General features: G+C 39.8%; 1 protein-coding gene and 1 long non-coding RNA gene across 2 annotated transcripts in view; both read right to left on the reverse strand.

Annotated features, from left to right (window-relative positions):
- Positions 1-11,284: 11,284 nt before the first annotated feature.
- Positions 11,285-13,534, reverse strand: LOC148131297 (uncharacterized). The gene is made up of 2 exons (XR_015748708.1): positions 13,268-13,534; positions 11,285-13,166 (listed from the first exon to the last, which is right to left on the reverse strand). It is a non-coding gene; the product is annotated as an uncharacterized LOC148131297 (long non-coding RNA).
- Positions 13,535-18,828: 5,294 nt separating this feature from the next.
- The window catches only part of RGS18 (regulator of G protein signaling 18), a 22,109-nt gene continuing 15,962 nt past the window's right edge, over positions 18,829-24,975 (reverse strand). The window contains exons 4-5 of the mRNA XM_087960835.1: positions 21,708-21,874; positions 18,829-19,604 (exon numbers count right to left, since the gene is read on the reverse strand). Of these exons, the coding sequence (XP_087816961.1) occupies positions 19,347-19,604; positions 21,708-21,874 (425 nt within the window). The 3' untranslated portion in view covers positions 18,829-19,346. The remainder of the gene's footprint in view (positions 19,605-21,707; positions 21,875-24,975) is intronic.

Genomic DNA, 24,975 nt, shown 5'->3' on the forward strand with positions numbered 1-24,975 from the left:
TCTAAACTGGAGACTATATTAAAATTGATAGCCTTGAAAGTGTGATGAAAGCTCCACTTCAATCTTATTGCTATTTTGACTTTTGTGAACATATCCTGTGGAAAGGTCTAAACTGGAGACTATATTAGCACAAATATTCAACATCCATATGTTTCTGAGCTGTTCATGGATTGCATCTATACAAAAGATGCACCCCCAACCCAACCCATCTGTATATGGAATCTCTGTACAGCCTAAATGTCCCTCAGGCATTATGTGGGGGTGGGGTCTATGACAATTTTCCACAGCCAGCTCGCTATGACCAACCTGCCATAGCCAACTCACCACAGCCAATACACCACAGCCAGCTTGCCACAGGACAACTCGCTGTGGGACAAGAGTGACACTAATATCAGATATATGGTGGAATAGAATAATTAAAGAAAGGATGCAAAAAGAAGGACAGAATGAAATTTGAATGGCAAAAATTAAAATATTTTTTTATTTATTTTAAATAATTAAATAGAAATTGTTAAATTGTCCTGCAGCGAGTTGTCTTGCAGTGAGTTGGCCATGGCGAGTTAAGCCGCTGCAAGTTGGCTATGGCAAGTTGTCCCATTCCCGTGGGAGTGTTCCTCTATGGAATCCAGATGCCTTTACTCTCCCACAGCTAGCTGTATGACCTGGACTACAACTATCAGCACGTTAATAGCATCAGAACGCCAAACTCTATGCCTGTGTATACAATCCTCTTTGCTGCTCTTTTGGGAGAGCTACTTTTTGTTGTAACTTAAGAAAGGGATCATTTCTGAGCAAGGCATTATTTTCAAGCATCTAACCGTTAATAATAGATCTATACTAGGTTTATTTAGTTATACACTGGCTCTTTTTTCTTCTTCTCCTTCCCAGCCTCACATTATGTCTTCATTCATATACTATGGTGGAATCTCATGAGAAAAGAAGCAAGGCATGCTTACCTTTTTAATCTTGTATTCTCAATATCGTTCTCTACTTCCCTCGATTCATGCATTTTACATGATGATCTTAGTGCTTGGGTAGAAATGGAGTCAGCAATATAGTTTCCATAGCCAAAAATTTAATCTAACTTCACTCTTATATCTCCTTTCTACTGATCTCATCATTTGTTTAACAGTTCTTGCAACAAAAATCCAGTCTTTGAAAGTTGATCTTTCATTTTCTAAACAGATCATTGGGCTACAATAATAATGGTGAAGATTAATGAGCTATAATAATAATGATAATCAAGTGCCTAAAAATAATAGGAGTTAGTAGAAATATTCCAAGCTTTTGTGCAAGAATCAATGGCATAACGGACAACACTGTTGCTGGTCAAAGGTGAAACACTGGGTCTGGGAGAGATTAATAGCAAGAGAATAATCTTTCAAGGAACTCACTATCCTCACTGTTTGTCATTGCACTGATTACTGAATAATACTGAATATGTTAGACCATGGCTAACACATAACTGCCAGGCTATCCTTTATATGGATGATCTGAAGTTGCATGGAAAAGCACCTTATGAAATAGAATTGCCTCTCAACACTATGCAAAACAAATATGCCACTATCAACAGGAGAAAATTAATGAAAACTGAAGGAATCATGATGTCCTATGGAATGGCCTATGAATCTGGATGAAGATGATCACTACAAATACTTGGGACAACATTAAGCACAGTGACATCAAGTAAAAAGTTATAAGTGAATACAACATGAGAGTGAAAAATATTTTCCAAACTCGGTGCAAGAAATACTATGAAGGCAATTAATACCTGGGTCAATCCAGCCATTAAATTCATGGCTGTAGTAGTGGATTGGATTCAAGCAAAATTAAAAGATCCGAATATAAAGGCCAGAAAAATAATGGCAATGAATTATGTTCTTCATCCATGTAACAATTTTGACAGACTCTACTTACCAATAAAAACAGATGGATACTGAATGTTGCAAGTACACCAGACAAAAATGGCATTGGAAGGATATCTGAAGAACAGTGAAGAAGGTATACTATTAATGTTTATTGAGTACTGGAAAGACCAAACTGATCTACAAATGAAGAATAGAAAGACCAAAATAAGAATAGAAAAGCAACATAGCAAGGCAAAGTATTACATGGCTGGTACAAGAAAGAAAGAAAGAAAGAAAGAAAGAAAGAAAGAAAGAAAGAAAGAAAGAAAGAAAGAAAGAAAGAAAGAAAGAAAGAAAGAAAGAAAGAAAGAGCCAAAGCAGATAACAACAAGACCTGGTATTGGCAAAGAGCAGGAAAATGGAAGAAAGAGACAGAGAGGTTAACTCTGGCTGCTTATGTTCTTAAAACCAAGCCTTAAAAACAAATGCATGCAAAGCTAAAATTGATAAAGCAGCAGACATCAAATGCCACCTTTGCAAAGAAACTAAAAAAAAAGTGGAACACCTTGTTAGCTGCTGCTTGAAGCCTGTACAGACTATGAACAATGGCATGACAAAGTAGCAACAATGATGCATTGGAATATCTGCAAGAAATACCATTTACCTGCAAGCAATTATACTCTGTGTGAAACAACTGTTTGCAGACTTTGCATTAATTCTCAACAATCACTCAGTTCTTATTTAGTGGCAACAGTTACCCCAATTCATCATGTACTTACATCCTGTTTTCATTACTTGGACATGTTCTCCTTAAAAAGAAACTGGAAGTTTGGTGTAAAATGTGGTAGCAACTCTATTAAACACTGTAGAAAGGCCATAATGCCAATATTGAAAAATCTATACTGGTCACTAGTTCCTTATTTTATTGTATTTATGTTAGAATCTTTTTATCCTGCCTTTATTATTTTTACATTTAACTCAAAGCAGCGATCATACCTAATACTCCCTCTATTTGCACAATTTAATTTATTAGTATTGACTGATAAAGTCATAAGCTGTTTAAGGCCTGATTATCTAAAAGTTTGTCTCTTCCAGAACCAATTTTTTTCAGATCAGCAGAAAAACCCTCAAAATCTCTATTGACAGAGGCTCATCTTTGGTGAGTCATAGAGGACATTCTCCTGCATTGCTCCTGGGATATTGATTGCATTTTCTCACATTTTCTGACAGTGTGCATGGCTTTCACTCTCACTGTTCCTGTATAGACTATAAAGATGCACCTCTTCTTCAGCTTTTTGCCAAAAATTTGTCAATGTTTATTTTAAAGTATAGGTGCGAGCAAGGAGGCAGCAAGTGAAAAAACACACAATATAATGAGATAAATGTGTCAGATGTTGGGCTAAAAGGGGAAGGGTAAGATTTGTATTACAATCTTGTCTGAATCCTCATGTTGATGTAATTTCTATTCACTGCAAATGCCTGTGATTTAGGATTTATTTCAGTTTGTGTGGTTAATTTCTTGTATAATGTTTTTTCGTATTAAAGTTTGCTAGTTGTTCAAGAATGCTCCTTGAATAAACTAGGGGTGGTAATAAACACTTGGTAAATCAATATTATCTTGTTGTTTTTTCAAAGTTGTTGTCAAAACAGATTCCACAATCTGCATTCTGGGTTCAGACTCTGCAAACTAAAGAGAAAAGCACTAAAATGAAAATATATTGGAAGTTTCTCAGTTTGAAATCTCTGGTCTTTCTAATGCAAACAGGTCACAATGATGTTAGGCAAACTTGGGACTAAAGTTGATTTCCATATGTGCCATATAAATAATATAAGCTTTGGGGAGAATTATTACTTAAATAATATATTTTTCAAGAGCATAAGCCTACCCACATTAATATTTCATGTACATCGATACTGTTTTCCTAATGTAAGGAGAGAGAGTTTTGCCAAGAAGTTTAATCATGCAAAATGAAAAGCTATATATCTGTTTTTACCTGACTGTTGCTTTCAATGCACATTTCAGCTTGGCATCCATAACACTCCTAGAAGCTTATGGAGTGATACAAACAAAATGAGGAGAACTTATTCCAAACCATTTTCATTTACATTTATGTAGCAAAAAGGCAACAAAAGTAGAGAAGAGAATAATAATAAGAAAAGGCAGTTACATATCGCCCTACCACTACAATGGAAATTTAGCTTTTATAGATAGTAGAGAAAGAAGTTATGCTACTATTTATATGTGGTGATATTGGAAATCTCATGCTGTTCATGCCTTTGGCCTCTTGCATTCTCAAGCTGATATAGGGCTTTTTATTTATAGATGGAAAATTTTCACAGAATCAATGTATTGTGATCATCATTAAACTATCAAAAGTAACTGCCAAACATGCTAAGTATTTTGACATTGTTTGCTCACAATGGAAGTGGTATTTTGTTATTATTTAAAGCAGCGGCTTTTGGGCACCAGGGACTGGTTATGTGGTAGGTGGGTTTTCTGGATAGGAGGGGGCATGGTTTTGTATGCTGTCTGATCCCACATATGAGTGGATGGGTTTTGCATGGCTTGGTTCCAGATAGGCTGTGAACTGGGGCCAGGCCCTGGCCCAGGATTCGGGGACACGTGATTTAAAGGAGTTAGTTTGTGTACATTGGTCCAATATGCTGTAAATAAGTTCCTCTAAATCTGTTGTGGTTAGTTGGCAGCAGGTGCGGATGGTGGAGGAGAGTGAGGACTCAGATGAGGGGCCAGGACCATTAAGGAGTGGACTGCTGCCTTCAGAGATTGTGGGGGATGGCAGCAGTGATGAGGAGGTTCCTGAGGAGCCTGTGCCAAGTGCGTGCGTGCAGGATTGCTCGTAGGAGAGAGCAGTTACAGCAGAATGGGCGATTCAGTAAGGTTGCAAGGAAAAGGCCCCTCCCTCAAGAGGATAAATGCCAGGTTTGAAGAAGCATTCTTTGCAGAAGGCAAAGACACTCTGAAACTCAGCCTCATGGACATTATAGTTAGTATTTAAAAACACTTGTAAACTATTTCTTATCTGTGGGTTTTTGGCAGCCTTGAAGAACAATTTGGCAAGGCTCTTTCTTGTCAGAGCTAATTAGTTGGAAGCAGCCTTTTATCTGTGAAGAAACAGAATTTGTGAATGAAACCTTAAAAGGTGGGGGATGCTGCCTTTGTCTTGTGTTTGCTCTCTTGGAACCAGGTTGAGTCAGAACAAAATCTGCCTTACACATCTGTAATGTATAGACACCAACTGATGTATAGACACCAACTTTTAAAGCAACCATGCTATCTCAGTCACTTAAAATCCAAAATATGGAGGTGTCTAGTTTAGACACGACTGCCCTAAATTACAGGAAATAATTTACTTAATTGAAAGCAAAACAGTGGTTCCTTCTTTAATAAGTAGCATTTTTTTGTTTGGTTGCTTGCTTCTTAATATTACATGAAAGTTTATAAGTGCTCAGTTTAAATGAAAATGTGAAGAAGCAATTGTGTGTCCAACTATTAGTAGATAGAACTATTGCCTTGCTTTTAAGTGATGCTGGAGGCATGTCAATCCTTCTTGGAGGATGGTTGCTTAAAGAGGAACCCACTGTCTGATGTAAGGGAATTTATAGAAAGAGAGTAATATAGTCAGCAAGAAAATGTGAACAATGAGAATTTATCTTGCAATCCTTTTTTTTACCAAACAAGAAATGAGAAACATTCCAGATGGGTGAACTTTGTATTGAAAGAACCTGGGTGATTGGTCCAATAGGGAGCCAATATACTGTAATGTCTTCAGGGTAACACAAAGAGGCAAAGTAAGATCTTACGATAAACAAAGGGATACAATGAATATTAGTGATTGGTTAAACTTGTATACTGCCTGACTCATAACAATTCTGGGCGCATCACAACAAACAAAAACATTACAATAAAATGGCAAGATGGCAAGCGTGACATACCTGATGCAATGAAGGTTGTATGCATTTATCTTTAAATAAATTGATTAACCAGGGGAACATCTGATTCCCGGCTTAATCTTCAGCCAAAATTTAATCTATTTAATCTAAAGTAAGCTTTATTTCTAAAAGATACCACCCTTATTTCATGCAGCAACCAACCTTAGTCAGACATTTCATAATTCAGGCTGATTCATATTATCATAAGCTTTGTCTAAATCAACAAATGCACAATCAACATTCTTTCCCATGTTCATATACTTCTCAGTGACCTGAAGAACAAAAGAAGAACAAAATCTGGTCTTCACATTCATTATCTGACATAAGGCTACATTGTATCTCCCTTATTTTGTTCATTGTTGTATCTCATAGCCTTTCAATCAGAATTCTACCAAATATTTTCCCAGGCATCCTTGAAAAACAAATCTTTCTGTAGTTGTAGAAGGAATTCCTGTTGCTACCTTTGCCTCCATGTAGGAGAATGGTAATAGCTTTCTTGCAACCATCATGCACAGATACAGTCATAACACACATTTAAAACAAGTGCACAGTACTCCAGAAGCTAACTAAATCCTTGCTGTAATTTAATACAATTACATTATCTATATGGATAATGTTGCCCCTTTTCAACATTCCCCACAGCATTTATCACATGCTTTTCAACAAAAAAGCTAATATGTTTAGCTTTTGTTTCAATTGATTCTTCACATGTTGCTGTCTCCCATTTCACAAATCTCTACAATATTCATGCCAGGATTATCACACATCAATTTCATTCTGAATAATTTAATCACTTTTTAAAAATCCGATTCACACTTTTGGGAGCTTCTAATTTATTCCTTTCCATCTACTTCCAAAGCAATATCTTATTTCCATCAAATTTAATCTTATCCATTCCTTCTTCTCTTTGACTACTGTCCTGACAACAGTATTCTTCTTTCTAAACCTGTTATGCAATATCTATCTTTCATTTTTTTGCACAATTCCATAATTCTCTTAGATCTGTTTTTTCTCATTCTACATCTGCTTGCACTTCATTAGTTTACCAAAGATCTTTTTCATATTTCCTATTAGTGTAACTAGGGGTGGGATTCAAATTTTTCAGCAACCTTTTCTGTGAGTGTGGCTTAGTTGGTGGGCATGGCTTGGTGCTCATGTGACGTGGCTTAGTGGTCATGTTATTGGCTGGGCATGGCCAACTCAATATCACTCACATCGAGATACACATCTCCTTGCCTGGCCTCTCATGACTGTGGGGATGTTGCAACAGTCGTAAGTGTGAAAAATGGTCATAAGTAACTTTTTTCAGTGCCACTGTAACTTTGAATGGTCACTCCACACCAGCAAAGTACCAGCAAAGGAGGGGGGGAAACTCCAGAGAAGTTCCTGAGACAGGAAGTCTAGTCCTGCCCAAGAATGTAATAAGGGTTGACGGAGAGGCAGTTTCTGTAAGCAACACCAGAATGTTTCCTTCCTGCCTTCCTTACAGGATTAGGCCAGTAATTTCTTCTAACAACCAGTTCTCCAAACTGCTTAGAATGTTAACAATTGGTTCTAGTGAATAGGTGCGAACTGGTAGAATGCCACCTCTGAGTGTAACTTTATACAGTTTTATGGCCCACTATATTGTTATGCTTTTTTATTTTGTTTCAAGTAGCTTCTGCATTCTGTTTCCTTATGTTTATTTTCTATTTATTCTGTTTGGTAGATCTAGCTATTTACAGTCTTACTTTCTCTTTCTGTCTGTCTATCTACTGTAACCATCCATCCATCCATTCATCTATCTGTCCAACCAACCATCCATCCAGGATTCTCACTGCAGGTATTGTGCTTTCACTCTTTTCTTTCACGTTTTTTTCTTCCATATCCATTTTTTTAGAAAGATCTCTTCATGAGAGCTTTAAATAATGGTCTTCTCATATTCAGAGCCTCTTATCACTCTTTTGTGTGTTTCACTGATTTTTCAGCCATTCAGTATAAGCAATCCAATCTGTCATACTTTTATTCCTTTTCCACATGTAGGTAAGAAGAGACTTACCTTTAAATCACCTATTTGGAATAATTTTTTGGGGCACCTAGCAGAATAATTTTTATTTTGGAATTCAGGATATTCTATAAGTTTCCTCCTAAACTCACCTCCGCTACTTTCATTAGCACCATTCATTACAGCTTGACATACAATATTGCCCGACTCACAAAATTCTTGCTTTCACCTGCACTCACCATAACCTAGATGATACAAATTCATGCTTTCAAATATGCAATATTTAGTCTCTTCCTTCATAGTTAAGGCTGTGCCATAGATATTGACATTTTCTGTCTATCATAAATTTGGTAAATTGAGATTTCCAAGTCGTCTTTTCATAGCAATAGCATTTGGACTTATATACTACCCCATAGTGCTTGACAGCACTGTCTGGGCAGTTTATAATGTAAGCATTATTTGCATATTGCCACCAACAATCTGGGTCCTGATGTTACCAACCTTGGAAGGATGGAAGGCTGGGTCAACTTCAAGCCCTATCAGAATTGAACTCTTGGCTGTAGGGAAAGTTTGCCCACAATGCTGAACTTTAATCACTGTGTCATCAGGGTTCCTTAATCGGGTAGGGAAGACTTTGATTAGGTTTCCTATGCCACAAACAGCATTCCCTGGTAATAGGAAAGACAATGCCATTCAGAGAAACAACCTAGCACTAAAGTGAAAATTCCTAACAGTAATAACAATTAACCAATGGAACAAATTGCCTTCAGAAATTGTGGATGGCCCAACATTGGAAGCTTTTAAAGAGACTGGAATAGCAATAGCACTTAGACTTATATACTGCTTCATAGTGCTTTACAGCCCTCTCTAAACTGTTTACAGAGTCAGCATATTGCCCCCAACAATCTAGGGCCTCATTTTATCAACCTTGGAAGGATGGAAGCCTGCACCAGTGAGACTTGAATTGCCGAACTGCTGGCAGTTGGCAATCAGCAGAATTAGCTTGCAATACTGCATTCCAACCACTGCACTATCACTATTAGAAATAGTATAGGACTTCTGCGAAAGCAGGGGGTTGGACTACCATATGACCTCCAAAGTCCCTTCAACTCTGTTACTGTTACAGTTTTGGACATGGTAACTACAAATAAGTCACCACCATATGTTTCCAGCTGGATTGGTAGTGCCTGCCATGACCTGACTTACACCTTACCTTTCTTTTTCTGCCTATGTGGCAGTTCTTTTTCATTATACCCTTTTCTCTGATGATTTTTCAATTTTTTTAGAACTGCACAGCTAACACATATGAAATTCCCATCCTCAACAGTTGCTTCTGAAGGGAGAGATGCCATTTTTAAATGCAGGATCATTAAATTATTATTTAATTCTGTTATTTTTTTATTTAAGGAATGAAACTCATGTTTAATATTTTAGAAGTTGCTGTGCACGGCAAGATATCCCTACTAGATACCCTGAAGCAAAAAGAAGAAGAAAGAACTGAGTATAGTACTTGGCACATGCTGAAACATATACTACAAGCATGACTTGAATATTAAATGTTTTAAAAGAAAGAGCACTCCTTCCTTACTATGAATATCTCTAGGCAGCATTTTCAACAAACACCTTAATCTGAAAATTAGAATAGCAGCTTTCTTTTAGTCTCCATGCCTAAATCAATCCTCCCTTCTCCTCCCAGTCTTTGAATTTTCATTTTATTTTCAAGTGTATTTACATAATTACATCCTCAAAATTAGGATCAAAAAGAGAACCACCCTCTCTTCATTCATTTACATGGAATGAATAGAAAATCAATCATTGCAATACCATAATATAAAGCAAAGAGGTAAAAGTTCCCTGAACCAGATCTTTAAAACTGCAGCACAAGGAAAAGAAATAAACTTTAGGTCATTCCAGGGGTGGGCTGCTGGGGGTTTATTTATTTATTTATTTATTTGATTTGCCAATTGTTAGGGTATCCAAGGTTTCTTTCTCAGCCGCACGGGGGGGCCTTCTTGTGAATTCTGGACCTCTACGCGAGGGGGCCAGAGCTGGTCTGCATGTTGTATGCTCTAAGTGGGACCAGAAAAAGATGGAACCTCTATCCTTTTGCTTGTGTTGCGTGTGCTCACCTGGCACAAGGCCTTTGACGCTCGATCTTGACTTCGCTTGTTTTTTTCGTTTAAGGACTTTGTGTTTTGCCTTGTTGACTAATTCAAGACTTTGGGGCAGTTGCGGGAACAGCTTTACCCGCATTCTCCGAGGCTAGGGGCCTGACCCTGGGCCCTGGATGAGGCGCTCCGTTTTGACCTTTGTTGTCTTTGCGGAGCTCTATCTTAGTTCCGAACCTTTCCACCTCTCTTGCCGACCATTTGCGTTGCCGACGTGAGGGGTTCTAGCTAAGATTCTGCACAATTTGGAGAATCCCCAAATCCCACTCCCATACAGCCCATTTTGGATGCAGGTACATGCAGAGTGTGCAGGGAGGCTTGGGAAGGCTGAAAAACGGGCCTCCTGGAAGTTTGGGAAGGCCGTAAATGAGCCCATTTCTGGCTTCCAGAGAGCCTCTGGAGTCTGGGGAAGGCAAAAACACCCACCCACACCGTGGTGCAGGAGGTCGATTAGGGCACGGCCACTATGGTCATGCCCACCCAGTGACCGGGCAGAGAACCCATTGCTAACATTTTTGAAGCCCATCCCTGGGTCATTCTAACCTCCTCAAAGAATAAACTTCCTTACTTTCTTTTGACCGTGCAAGCCAATGGTCCACATTTACTTTTTCTGGGAGTGTAGGAAGTTAGCATCCACCCCTCTCCTAGAAAATTGAAATATCCTAGGAAATATTAAAAAAGGCAGAATATTTCCCCTAAAAAGAGTAGAAACTCAGAAGCAGAAACTCACCCCCTTTGTTAATGGGTGGGCCATTAAGGCCTGGGCCAGAATATTTTACATAACAAAGTTCTCCAGATAAAGCTATAGCAATTGCCCAAAGTCCTTTTCATTGCATCATCATCCAACAAGGCTCAACCAAGCCTGGAACTCAGGACAGCCTACAGAGTTGCCCCTGCATGGCCCCATAGGAGTCTGGCAACCAATCAAAATACAAGCTCAAATTCAAATATCTACAGAGGGTATAAAACCAGGCACTTTCAGCCTTCTTCCTTCTCTTTTCCCTCACCTTGAAGCATGTGATCATCCTCCTTTGGAGCTCCAGGCCATGTGGTCCTGTCCACCATTAAACATCTTTTCAAACAGCCCCATGTTTCCATTGTCTTTTTCCCCACTTGGAACTGAGCCCAGAAGGATAATTCTTCCAACAGGAGGAAAAGCATTATAGATTTGTAGACATTTCAAACTATGTGATTAAACATATGGGAATATTTTAAATCTGAGCCTGCACTGTACCGATATACTTTCCCTACTGATTTGAGCCCTGATATAGTCCATATACAACAGATATCCATGTTTCTCTCTTGTTTGGAAAAAGATAACAAAAGACTTCTCAGAATGTCACACTATGCTTTTATTTACAAATGTACAGACTGAACATTCAAATTGTACAGTTTTTAACAGAAAACTAAAGTACAGTACCCTGCATAAGTTTTTAAGGCAGATTCTTACAGAATTCCCAAACTCAACACTCCACATCTCTTTCTCTGCCTTTGTATACATTCTCTCATCTCACACACAAAGTTATGTGCATTATCTTTAGGATATCCTTGGGAGGGGAACATTGCATATTGTAGGTTAGTTTAATCCTTTACTCCTAATCAGAGGTTTCTCAAAATGGCCTTCAAACGATTCAACCTCGAATTGGAACCCTGACAATGGCCTAATTGTAACAAAGAGTTGTCTAAGTACCCAGTTCCCAAGTCAACCAATCACTTGTACTTTATGAAATATTAGAGTGTAACCAGTTAGACTTTGACAACAGGTATGAACAGTTTTTAAGTATTCTTTTTTTCTGAATTATTGGTCCTCTCTTGCAATTTTGTACCTACATCAAAAAAGGTTTCTTATTGTAGTTTCACAGGAAAGGGAAAATATCACAATTCTCTGTCCTCTGTATTATAATTTACAGTATCCTAAGGAGATTTAATCAGGCCTCAATTCCACTACATTCTATAAGATTTATTGTTTTTGGTTATGTGCATACCTTCAAGTCAGTATTGACTCCTAGTAACTGCCTGGAAAGGTCCCTCCAGGTTGTTTGGGAAGGTTTTCGAACATGGTTTATTGTTGCCTGCTTCCTAGAGCTGAGAAGCAATGACTGGCCCCAGGTTACCTGACAGGTTTCATCAGGCGTGGGATTCAAATTTCTTAACAACTGGTTCTGCAGGTGTGGCCTAATTTGTGGGTGTGGCTTGGTAGTCATGTGATTAGGTGGGCGTAGCTTGCTGGCTGGGCATGGCTTGGGGGTCATATGACTGGGTGGGCATGGCTTGTATGTAAATATTATAAATATTTATGTAAACATTGATTATTTTATAAAAAAAGAGCAACTTTTACCCAAAAGCAGGCAAAGCAGGCAGGCGGATTGAGTTGCTCACAGAATCACAGATTCACTTAGAGATCTATCTATCTGCAATCGGCTATCTGAGTCTGTCACATAAAATTTGCTTGCAAACAAACTCACAAAATTAACTCACAACACACCATGTATGTAAATATTGATTTATATATATATAAAAAAGAGCAACTTTTACCCAAAAGTAGGCAAAGCAGGCAGGCAGATTGAGTTGCTCACAGAATCACAGATTCACTTAGAGATTTACCATTCTGCAATCTGCTGCCTGAGACTGTCACATAAAATTTGCTTGCAAGCAAACTCACAAAATTAACTCTATTTATCTATCTGCAATTGGCCACCTGAGTCTGCACTGAAAAGCTTCAGTCCTAGGTTCATCTCTGCTTTTAGATTAGATAAAAAGCAAGAAATCCATGTATTTCCTGCTTTCTAGCTAATCTAAATCTCCCAGCAGAGCAGAACAGTTGATGGTTGGTGGGGGGAGGAAAAATAGCAACTTACCAAACCAGGCAAGTTGGATGGCTCGCATGCCAGGTAAGGAGTAAGTGGGCAGGGAGGGGAGGCTCCAGCCAGTGGAGTGATTTGCCAGTTCTCTGAACTGCGGACAATCATAACACGTGTGTGTGCGGCGTTTGCAAGAAATTATCAGCTGTGCTACCTGGACAGCTGACAAAGCGCTGCGCTTGGATGCGCAATGTTTGAAAATCCTCTTGTTTCCTGCTTTTTCAACCTCAGACATGCTGTGCAAAGCAGCTGAGGAGGGAAAAGGAGGGAATAAAGGACAGCCTAGAGCCCGGGCAGGCGGGTGGGCCAAACACCAAACTGGTTCAGTGTCAGAAGCTCTTCACAACTACAGGTTCTATAGAACCAGGCCGAAGTGGTAGCATCTCACCCCTGGGTTTCATGTTTCAGCATGATTAGAACTTGTGGTCTTTCAGGTTCTGGCCTTTACTATTATACCAAACTGAATTTCTAAAGAGTTTATCCTAGGCATCTGTATTTCTTGTTCCTCAATTTATTCAATGTTTTTCTAGGTCACATTTAAAATCAAACTTCTGATGATGTGTTTATTCTTTCTAAATTGTTGAATGTATCTGTTCACTCTTTCACTTTGGGAAGCATAATGTTGAGCATGAATATTTTCACACTTTACTGTGTCTGAAAATGTGATATATGGCTGCATAGAATATAAAGAAAGCAAACTGTTAGATCTAATGTTTGATGAATAATGCTGTTAGGTATAACATTGATACCAAATATGGTTTGGGTGAATAAATATATAAAACTTAGATATCATGGTTTAAGTGCTTATCACTTTAAGCACAATGCAGCAGGCAATTAGCCGATTAAGGGTGCGGTTAGAAGTTACAATATAAGGAAGCATTAGAAGCTGGAAAGCTGTCTGTGAACTGGCTGTTACTGTCTCTGGCTGTAACTGTGGCTGTAACTGTTACTGTGTGCTGCTGCAACTAACTGTGATTACTGACTGTGAGTGCCTGAGACTGAACTGTTATTGTTTGCTACTGTTTGCTGAATATCCAGCGTTTGTTTCTCTGGAGAGTGAAACCGGAGGAGGAGAAGATATCTTTATCGGCTGATAAAGATATTGCAAGGACTCTTAACTTGGACTATACTAGTGAGTCTTACTGGATGGAAATACTGTGAATGACTTAATGGACTGAATGACAATGCTTAAACTCTAACTGGATTAAAAACTATTTAAACTACAAACAGTGTTTGTGTTCAGTGTGTGTATACTCTGGGGCCCTTCCACTCTCGTTTTGGTTGCCTGGCTTGACTACTGCTGCAATACTCTGCTAGGGGTTAATCTCCAAACCCTAACATTGGTTATGGGCCCAGCAGCATAGTCTAAATAACCAGGATATAGCAGAGAGAGTTGGTGTGAGTTGCACATTACTGTAAAAACAAACTGTTTTAATTAGTTTAAAATAGTCAAAATATCTGAAGAGTAATGGCACAAGTAAATTTGTCACAACTGTCCATGATATCCAGGCTGGATGGAACAAACTATGTTTCATGGTCAATGAAATGTAGTTTACTTCTACGCAGAGAAGGTTTGTGGGACATTATAGCAAACCCACCAGATGTGAGTAGCTGGGATCCTGCTAATGATGATGATAACGAAAAATTACAAGACTTTAAACTGAAAAATGAGCAGGCTTTATGCATCATAGGACTGACTCTCTGTGATCAGCAGCTTGTCCATATTCGTGGAGAAGAAAATGCTGCAAACTGCTGGGAGAACCTCAGGAAGATTTATGTTCGGGACAGTGTAGGAGCACATATAAATCTTACACGGAAGCTTTTCGAACGCATCTTCAGAGGAATGGAGATATGTTAGTTCATTTAAACTGTATGAAGAGCATTTTTCAAGATTTACAAGAAAAAGAGATTATATTTAATGAACTGCAACAAGTCTACATAATATTATCTTCATTAGATCAAAGCTATGATGACTATGTGACTTCGTTAGAGGTATTGCCAAAGAAAGTCTCTCATTAACCGAGATTACAGGCAGGCTACTAGAAGAAGCCAGAAGAAGGCGTGAGCGTGACGAGCTGAGAGAAGATAAGAAAGAAGAGAAATTATCTTCAAAGCTTGAAAGAAACCAGCAAAGCAAAGTACAGCACCTGGAAGAAGAGAATTTATCTTCAACGGCATACACAATTAAAAAGTGTTTTAATTGTGGAGGCAGAGGACATTTGGCAAGATTCTGCAAAAAGAGAAAAAGCCAGAATGTAAAAAAGCCAAAGAAAGCATTTGAACTAGCCACGTTTAGCAACTCTGATGTGAAGAATAATTTATGGGTGGTTGACAGTGGAGCATCCCACTGCATCACAAGAGATAAGACAAAATTTATAAAAATTTCTACAAGTTCTCAACATATATCACTTGCCAATGGCTGGAACCTGAAAGCGAAAGGTCAAGGTTTTGCACGTTGTCCGTACATAAACCAGGATATAAAAATGTTGTATGTACCGCAACTAAAGTTTAATTTGCTTTCAGTAAGGGTATTAGATAAATTAGGTTATGTAATTACTTTTAAGGATAATAATTGCATAATTGAAAAAAGATAACAAAAGGGTAACTGCAGCTTTAAATGGAACATTATATGTATTAGATAATAGTAAGAAAGGGAGGTTCAAACTGTATTTAATAATATAAAGCCTCATGATGAATGTATCCATTTATTGCATAGGCGTTTGGGGCATGTAAATTTTAAAATGCTAAAACGTACAGTTGAGTTATCTGAAGGAATAAGGTTAAAACCTTGTGATAAATATTTGCGTTGTAATGTTTGCTGTGAAGATAAGAGCAAGGTATTGCCTGCAAATAGGCTAAATGGTTTCAAAACAAAAGAACCTTTAGAAGTAGTATTTGCAGACATCATAGGTCCAAAGAAACCCAGTATGGGGGGTGCTAGATATATACTGAGCATTATGGACCATTATTCTAGATATGGGTTTTGCTATTTAATGAAAAGCAAAACTGAAACATATCAACATTTTTTCAATTGGCTTAGGTTTGCTGAAAGAAAGTCTAAACGACAATTGATAACCCTGGTGACAGATAATGGCACGGAATTTATTAATAACAAATTCCAGAACAGACTTAAGATATCTGGAATAGAGCATAAGAAGTCTGCTCCATACAGGCCAGAACATAACGCTTTTATTGAAAGAAGAGGCCAAACACTACAGGCAATGGTTAGAACAATGTTAAATGATTCTGGGTTACCTGATTCTTTGTGGGGGGAGGCTACAATGTGTGCTAATAACATAATGAACAACGTTGTTAATACAACGACAGGTGAAATACCATTCACCAGATGGCATGGCAGGAAACCTGATCTAAGTTACCTGCACACATTTGGTGCACCAGCATGGGTGCATATTCCTGCACAACTCAGAAAAAAGGGCAACATAGAGCTAAAAGATTTTTCTTCGTTGGTTATCAGGCAAACCATAGGGCATATAGATTTTGGGAGAAAGGCACATCTAAAGTGTTATGTAGTGCTAGTGCCCAATTTCTAGAACATGAAGGATGGGAGAAATTAGAACAGGATGTAATTATTGAATCCTATAGAAATCCCATTAGTTATCCCTGTAACTTTAAAAATAAAGTAAAGAGAAAAATACAGGATGAAATAGTGCCCATAAAGGAAGAAACAGATTCAATAGCTGAACAGGATGAGGAAGATGAACAGGTAGTAGTTCAACAAAGTCCTCCTGTAAGCCCTGTAATTCCCAGAAGAACTACACGTGTATCTAGACCGCCTGATAGGTACCAGGCTAACACAGTGTGCCAGATTAATCAAGTTCCTAATTCTGTTGAAGAAATTAAAAAGTATCCTAATAAGGAAAAAGAAAAATGGTATGCAGCAATGAATAAGGAACTGAATTCATTAAGTGATATGAAGGTGTATGAAAATGCCAAATTACCTGCAGGAAAGAAATCCATTGGCTGCAAATGGATATTTAAGGTAAAAACAGATAAGGATGGTAATTTAATCCATAAGGCAAGGTTAGTAGCCCAAGGTTTTAGGCAGAATGCTAATGACTATGATGAGGTGTTTGCACCTAGTCTTAAGGCAGCAACCTTGAGGGCAGCTTTAGTGTGGGCAGCTAGTAAAAACTATATAGTTAACCATCTAGATGTGGAAACTGCTTACTTGCACGCCCCATTAAAACATATTATTTATATGAAAAAACCTGTTGGTATTAAAAGTGAAAATAAGGATAATAATGATTGTTGGTTGTTAAAGAAAAGTCTCTATGGTCTTAAACAATCAGGCTATGAATGGAACCAGTATATTGTAAAGGAACTAGACAATATAGGATTTAAAGCTGGTTTAGCCGATCCATGTCTGTTTAAGAGGGAGACAAATGGGAAAGTATCATTATTATTACTATTCACAGATGACATTGCTTTGATAACTGAAACTAATGATGAAGCAAATAAAATAATAGCATCATTAGGAAAGAGAATAAAGATCAAGCAATTAGGGGAGATAAAGAAGTATCTCGGTTTGAATATAAAGAAAACACGGAAAGGTTTTAAGATATCTCAGGAAGATAAGATAAGCAAATTGCTAAAAGATTACAAGATGGAGCTTTGTAAGCCAGCTAAGACTCCAATGAGTCAGGAGTTTAGCAACACTGATGTACAAAGCCCTGAGTTTGATAAGGTGATTTATCAATCTTTAATTGGTAGTTTGAGTTATATTAGTAATTGGTCTAGACCAGATATATCGTACTGCGTGAATCAGTTGGCTAGATTCAATTCTGCACCGTGTGAAAGACACTGGATTGCAGCTAAGAGGATATTAAGATATCTTAAAAAGACAATGAATTATTCATTGTATTTAGAACCAAAGGGTGATTTAATTTTGAGTGCTTATGCAGATGCTAGCTTTGCATCAGAAAGAGACACTAGAAAGTCGACTTCAGGAACAGCCATAATGCTGGGTAAGACATTAATAGGCTGGAAGTCAATAAGACAACAGCATATAAGTTTGTCTACTATGGAGGCAGAATTCTCCTGTTTATCATTGTTATGTACAGAGTTAATAATGTATAAACAAATGTTAATTGATATAGGTATAACTGTAGATTATCCTATAATTATACATGAAGATAATCAGGCAGCAATTCAAATGGCCACAAATATTGGAGTAAAAACAAGGAGCAAACATACAGATCTAAGATACCTAAACGTGAGACAATCTGTAAGAAGTAAGATGATTCAGCTAGAGTACTGTATGTCGGAGGACAATTTAGCTGATAATTTTACTAAAGCCCAAGGTGCCAGTAAGCACCAGGAGAGTTGTGAAAAATATGGGATAAGATTGTAAGGTATTATATATTTATTTCACCCAAAAGGGGAGTATGTTAGGTATAACATTGATACCAAATATGGTTTGGGTGAATAAATATATAAAACTTAGATATCATGGTTTAAGTGCTTATCACTTTAAGCACAATGCAGCAGGCAATTAGCCGATTAAGGGTGCGGTTAGAAGTTACAATATAAGGAAGCATTAGAAGCTGGAAAGCTGTCTGTGAACTGGCTGTTACTGTCTCTGGCTGTAACTGTGGCTGTAACTGTTACTGTGTGCTGCTGCAACTAACTGTGATTACTGACTGTGAGTGCCTGAGACTGAACTGTTATTGTTTGCTACTGTTTGCTGAATATCCAGCGTTTGTTTCTCTGGAGAGTGAAACCGGAGGAGGAGAAGATATCTTTATCGGCTGATAAAGATATTGCAAGGACTCTTAACTTGGACTATACTAGTGAGTCTTACTGGATGGAAATACTGTGAATGACTTAATGGACTGAATGACAATGCTTAAACTCTAACTGGATTAAAAACTATTTAAACTACAAACAGTGTTTGTGTTCAGTGTGTGTATACTCTGGGGCCCTTCCACTCTCGTTTTGGTTGCCTGGCTTGACTACTGCTGCAATACTCTGCTAGGGGTTAATCTCCAAACCCTAACAAATGCTATCTCATATTCTTACAAAAATCATTCCCACACTGTAAGACACAGGATTTCCCTGCTTTAATGCTACATATTGTATTTGGATTTTGTACACAATAAACATATTTGTATTTATATCTGTGCATGTCCATAGACATTATTGTTAAACATGGTACTGTTTATTGGGGACTTGACCTTCACAGTATTAGGTCTACTATAAATGAATTGGAGAAATACAGATGATCACTAAATGGCAGTGAAGAGATATAAACTAACTCTTTGTTCCTCTTTAATGGTCATCCAAATTTTTGCAGCTCAGAAAGGCCTAATTTTATAAAGAGTATCTGAGAATAAAAAGTTATTGGCAATCCATGCAAAAAATGAAACTGAAACCTTTGGATCATCTACAAGTAAACAAGATAAAATAAAATGGAAACAATTCTGTCAGTTCTATGATAACTTCCCTCATCTAAACTATTTGAGGCAATGTTGCCCCTTCATTGGCATGAAGATAGGTGTCAAAGGGAAATCAACTTTTACAGCCAGACAGCAAAATCTGGCTGGACATCTTTGAAGTCATTGAAGGTAAAAGAACGTGATCTCCGTCGAAGAGCCAAACAGCCTAAAGGTCTGCAATGGAGTAAGTCTAAGTAAAGGTTAGACTTTAAGAAGCGTGGATAACTGTCTTGTTCCATCAGGGCATAAATTTTGTTCTGCGCAGCATCAAACGTATTGTGCGTTGGATGAACCATATTCTGATTTACAGAGACTTTGGTATTAAAATCAAGGTTGACCTAGAGAAAAAGAAGAAACCATTTGATAAAATGGATGGTTGTTGGTTGTTCTCAATCTTTCCATTTAAGGTATTAACTTCCTATCCTATACATTCTTACCCAAGTATTATAAAGAAATCTGCGACATTCAAATTTTATGAGAAGCCTGGTCAAGAAATGTGATGGGGATATTTTTAGTCTCATCCACACTCAAGTTTCAGTAATGAGTCCTCAGGGAGTTATATGTCAATTGGTATCTATTTGAGAAACTATAAACACCTGCCTGCAACACCTTGACAAGCTGGGTCTTTGCCTGGGATCACATGGCAGCTCTAACATACTATAAACAAGTGCAACATCTGCATTCTATATACTCTGAGGCACTTTCTGGAAATCAAATTTAAAGTGCTGAGCATCCATATGACAAGCACGTTCAACAAAACTGAAGTGGGGCACAGTAGATTTTCAGTGACAAGAAGTGTGTGCTCTTATTTTCCCCCCCTAAAAGTTGAACAGAGCACAGTAAAGCATTAACCATGTTCATCACTTATCTAATAGGATTTAAAATGGATACCTCCCCAGCTGTACTAATGTTATATTATTTTTGGAAGATGAATAGGGTTAGTTTTAATCTGTGTTAACTTTCCCAGGGAGGGAGAAAAAAATATTTCCATAACTTAGCTTGTTCAATTTATATGATCCCCCACTTGATTGGAATGTTCTAATCATTGCACAAATCATATAGTTCCTTAACATACCTTGACATAAAGTACTATGTAGCTGCTTTTCTTTCTTGAACACATTTCACATGATGGACATTTGATAATTAACTATAAATGGCATCTAAGCCAATACATGAAGTGTATGTGTATCAGTGGTGGGATTCAATTTTTTTTACTACTGATTCTGTGGGCGTGGCTTGTTGGACGTGGCAGGGGAAGAATGCTTTAAAATCTCCAGTCAGAGGTGGTATTTGCTGGTTCTCTGAACTACTCAAAATTTCTGCTACTGGTTCTCCAGAACTGGTCAGAACCTGCTGAATACCACCTCTGATGTGTATATTTATTTACTACTATATGTAATTAATATGCAATCCTTAACTCTTTGCCTTTTGAACAAATCTGTAATTATTTTTTAAATCTGCTTAAAGCATCACAGTTATTATTCTGAATGCTGTACTTAAATTGGGGATTTCTTTTATTCATTTGTCTTATCTGAAATCTTGCCAATATGTTAATAATAACTTATATGAACTAATAACCACACCACTAAATATTGCTTTAGAGGACCAATGAAGAATAATTATTATACAATACAATAAAATAAAAAAAAATCTTATACAAATAGCAATAAAAATAGGCAGATAAAGTTCTTGGCAAGTGAATATCTTCATTCTTTATTGTTGTTTCACTTCTGGGATACTCTTGTAGTAAATAATCTTAACCATTTTCAGAGATTGATTCATTCCAAATGATATTCAATTGTACAAAATACAAAGCTATTGAAAATTTTCTTAAAAGTAAGTTTCCCCGTGTACACTGATTTTTGTTGGGAGCAAGAGCTGAGATTTAGGGGTGAGGTCAGGGGTGAGCTTCAAAAATTTTAGCAGAGGGTTCTCTGCTGGGTGGGCATGGACATGGCCTAATCGGCCTCCTGCACCACGGCGGGTGTGTGTTTTTGCCCTACCCTGGCTCTGGAGGCTTTCCTCAAGCCTCTAGGATGGTGAAACGGCCTCCCCAGGCTCCAGAGGCCCTCTGGAATCTGGAAACGGGCCCATTTCTGGCCTTCCTGAATTTCCAGGATACACATTTTTCACCCTCCCCAAGCCTCCCCGTGCACCCTGCACTTACCTGCATCCAAAATGGGCCGTGTGGGAACTCCTGGGAGGGTTGGGGTGGGATGGGTGAAGCCAGCCAGGAGTGAGATTTGGGGGTTCTCCAAACTGTGCAGAATCTTAGCTAGAGGATCTCCTGAACTCCTGCGAACCCCCAGCAGTCCACCCCTGGGTGGGGTGGAGGGCAGAAAAGTCATGTCATGGACAGGACCTTAACATCCTCTCCCTGCAGACATAATCTTTAAGGATTTAAAAGACCAATTGTGTTAAGAGAACTACTTTCTCTGTACCTCTTTTGGCGATTCTCTTTCAATAAATGTCTCATAAATTGTCTTTGCTTTGAGTGGAAGTTGTGTGGCATCTTTGCTTTTCCTATATTCTTCGCATGCCATCCAAAACTCAATGTTCTCTTCACTAAACTCACTTCTCAAAAACTTGATGAATGCATCTAAGCCAGCTACAAAATAAACAATATGTAATCAAAGAAACAGCAAATAAAACATGATGACATTTTTTTACTACCATTTTCAGTTAACTCTGTTACCAATTAACTCTCTCCCTAAATTACACATTTTTGTTATTTTTTTAAAGTCAGTCCTGGAAAAAACTGTGATTTGCATGGTAAATGATAAGCAAAAATAGTGTCCCAGACTATTCTTTCACTGTGTGGAAGTTCATTTTGAATAAATAAGAAAAGTTTTTGGAAGAATCAGAGCTTAATTTGAGAAAAGTAAATGCAGTTTTCAGTTGAAAAATATCTAATTTAAGGACAAACCCTAGATGTGAATGGACTGCCTGTCACTAAATATGGCAGATTATATTCTCCTTCTTCAGGCTGACAAAGTGGTGAAGCTGTGCACTTTTTCACACACAGCCTGTTCTCAGTAATTTTCAGGGGTTCCTGATACCATTGTGCAGTTTCAGCACTTCATCACCTTGAGGAAGGACAACGCTGTGCACCCGTTTTAGTAATAGGTAGTCCATTTATAAGTATGACTTCCCATTTAAATATAAGTTCGTGTTAAAGATAGAGGTAGGGGACAAAACTCCTTCTTAACTTGACGGTTCTCTGTAATAAATATGCCATATTCTTTCAATGTGGCCCTTGTGTGTGGTCTAAGAATGGACAGATTAGACCAGGGGTCCCTAACCGCCGGTCCGCGGACCGGTACCGGGCATGGAACAAGCCTTACCGGGCCGCTGGTTGCTGGGCGCCGCCATCTTTTTGGTAAAAAGCAATTTTTCGTCAAAAAGATGGCGGCGCCAGCGCTGGGTGAGCTTTTCCGGGTAGAAAGCCATTTCTACCTGAAAAAGCTCACCAGAAGCTGCCGCTCATTTTTTGACGAAAAATCACTTCCGGTACGCCACCGGAAGTGATTTTTCGTCAAAAGATGGCGGCGCCCAGCTGACGCTGAACCGGGCCGCAGCGCCCAGCTGACGCCGAACCGGCCGCGGCGCCGAAAAGGTTGGGGATCCCTGGATTAGACTATTTAGATCAATGTCAATTTCAACTGGATTCATTTATATATTAATTATATATGCATATTCATTTGTAATTTCAAAAACATCCAGCTTCACATCCAGCACATATTTATTTCAACAACATCCCACTCATATTTATACTGGGTTTCTCACAAAATAAGGCTGGGCCTTATTTATTATTTTGAACCCCGAAAAAATGGCTAGGCTGTCTTTTCGTGGGTGACTTAATTCCCCCCCTTGCACCCTCAGGTGGGTGGGCGGTGATGGCTTAGATGTTGACCTTGGCATTGGTGGGGCACTTCATATCGGGAGACCTTCCACCACTGTTGCTTTCCCTTTTCCCATGCTGCCGCGGTGTTTAGAGCAGCGCCATGGCGTTTGGCACAGCCACACACGGCCAGCCAGGGCTCCTCCCTTCAACTGGAGACCAGCGAAGACACTCGGCTTCAGGAGATCCTGTCATCACCTTCCCTTCGCCTTCGAAGGCAAAGCCAATTCTTTTAAAAACGACGCCCTACTACTGGTACAACAAAGCCTCCCCTTCCCGAGAGGGCAGCCCAACCACACGTGGGGAGGTAAATCTCCCGGGGTCACAGCGTAGGATCGGCCCACTTCGGAAGAAGTGCCCAGCTGCCATCTCTGCCTGGCACCGGGCAGAGTGCGAAGAGCTTCACCTGGGGCGCCCAGTGCAGCTGACAGGTGGGCCCTCCTGCCTGGCGGTGGAGCTCTCACCAAGGCAGTGAGCGCCTCCCCTCTGAGCCCTCCGCTCATCATGCCAGGGCAACGCCAGAGCCGTGCGGGCTGGGCAGAGCCAGGAAAGCGAGGCGTGGGTGCATGCCCGCCTGCCAAGCGAAAGAGCCGGGCCGACCTGAGCTTGGCTTCCTTCCCAAGTCCCTCCAGCCCAAACCCGAAGGGGCCACTGGGAGAGGCTGACCGAGGCAGTGATAGCGCCCACCCGTCCACAGACAGGGAGGTGAGACAACGGCAGCGATGCTTCCCTGGCCGGTGGGTCTGGTGGAAAGAGCCTGAAGCCACCTATCCTTTCCACCCCTCACCCAGCCCGTCCCCATCCTCACGCATCTCCAAATGTGCCAGCAGCTCTAAATGCTGCAGCGGCATGGGCATCAGGCAGAGGTGCTGACTCGGCGGGGCTTAGCTTGGAGGAGGATGTGGCGCAGGCCGTCACCTTGCCTCCCTGTCTATGGATGGGTGAGCGCTATCACTGCCTCGGGTGGCCTCTCCGGGTAGTCCCTTTGGGTTTGGGCTGGAGGGACTTGGGAAGGAAGCCAAGCTCGGGTTGGCCCAGCTCATTCGCTTGGCAGGTGGGCGCGTGCCCATGGCTCGCTTTCCTGGCTCTGCCTAGCCCGCACAGCTCTGGTGCAGCCCTGGTGGGATGAGCAGAGGGCCTGGCAGGGAGGCGCTCACTGCCTTGGCGAGAGCTCTGCCACCGGGCAGGAGGGCCCAACTGTCAGCTGCTCTGGGCGCCCGAGGCGAAGCTCTTTGTGCTCTGCCTGGCACCAGGCAGGGATGGCGGCTGGGTGCTTCTCCTGGGGTGGGCCGATCCTGCGCTGCGACCCCGGGAGATTTGCCTCCCCACATGGGGTTGGGCTGCCCTCTTGGGCAGGGGAGGCTTTATCGTATCGGTAGTAGGGTGTCATTTTTAAAAGAATTGGCTTTGCCTTCGAAGGCGAAGGGAAGGCGGCAACAGGAGCACCTGAAGCCAAGTGTCTCTGCCAGGCTCCAGTTGTAGGGAGGAGCCCTGGCTGGCCACGTGTGTCTGGGCCAAATGCCACAGTGTTGCTCTAAATGCTGCGGCAGCACGGGGAGAAGGAAAAGCAACGGTGGCGGAAGGTCTCCCGATATGAACTGCCCTGCCAATGCTAAAGTCAACGCAGGCAGCACCATATCCGGGTATGCAACAAAAGTACTTCCTAATGGCAACCCCACCTGCCATTCCCCCCATTTTGCATGTTTAATATAGGCCTTAATTTGGGAGGAGGGGCTTAATTTGATTTTATGCCAATAAAAGATGCTGGGACTTCCTATTGGGGAGGCTGTATTGTTGGAGAAACACGA

Source organism: Notechis scutatus, chromosome 3 (genome assembly GCF_049901735.1).
Source record: "Notechis scutatus isolate UNSWTSFEM ecotype Mainland chromosome 3, rNotScu1.2, whole genome shotgun sequence".
NCBI classification, from domain to species: domain Eukaryota; kingdom Metazoa; phylum Chordata; class Lepidosauria; order Squamata; family Elapidae; genus Notechis; species Notechis scutatus.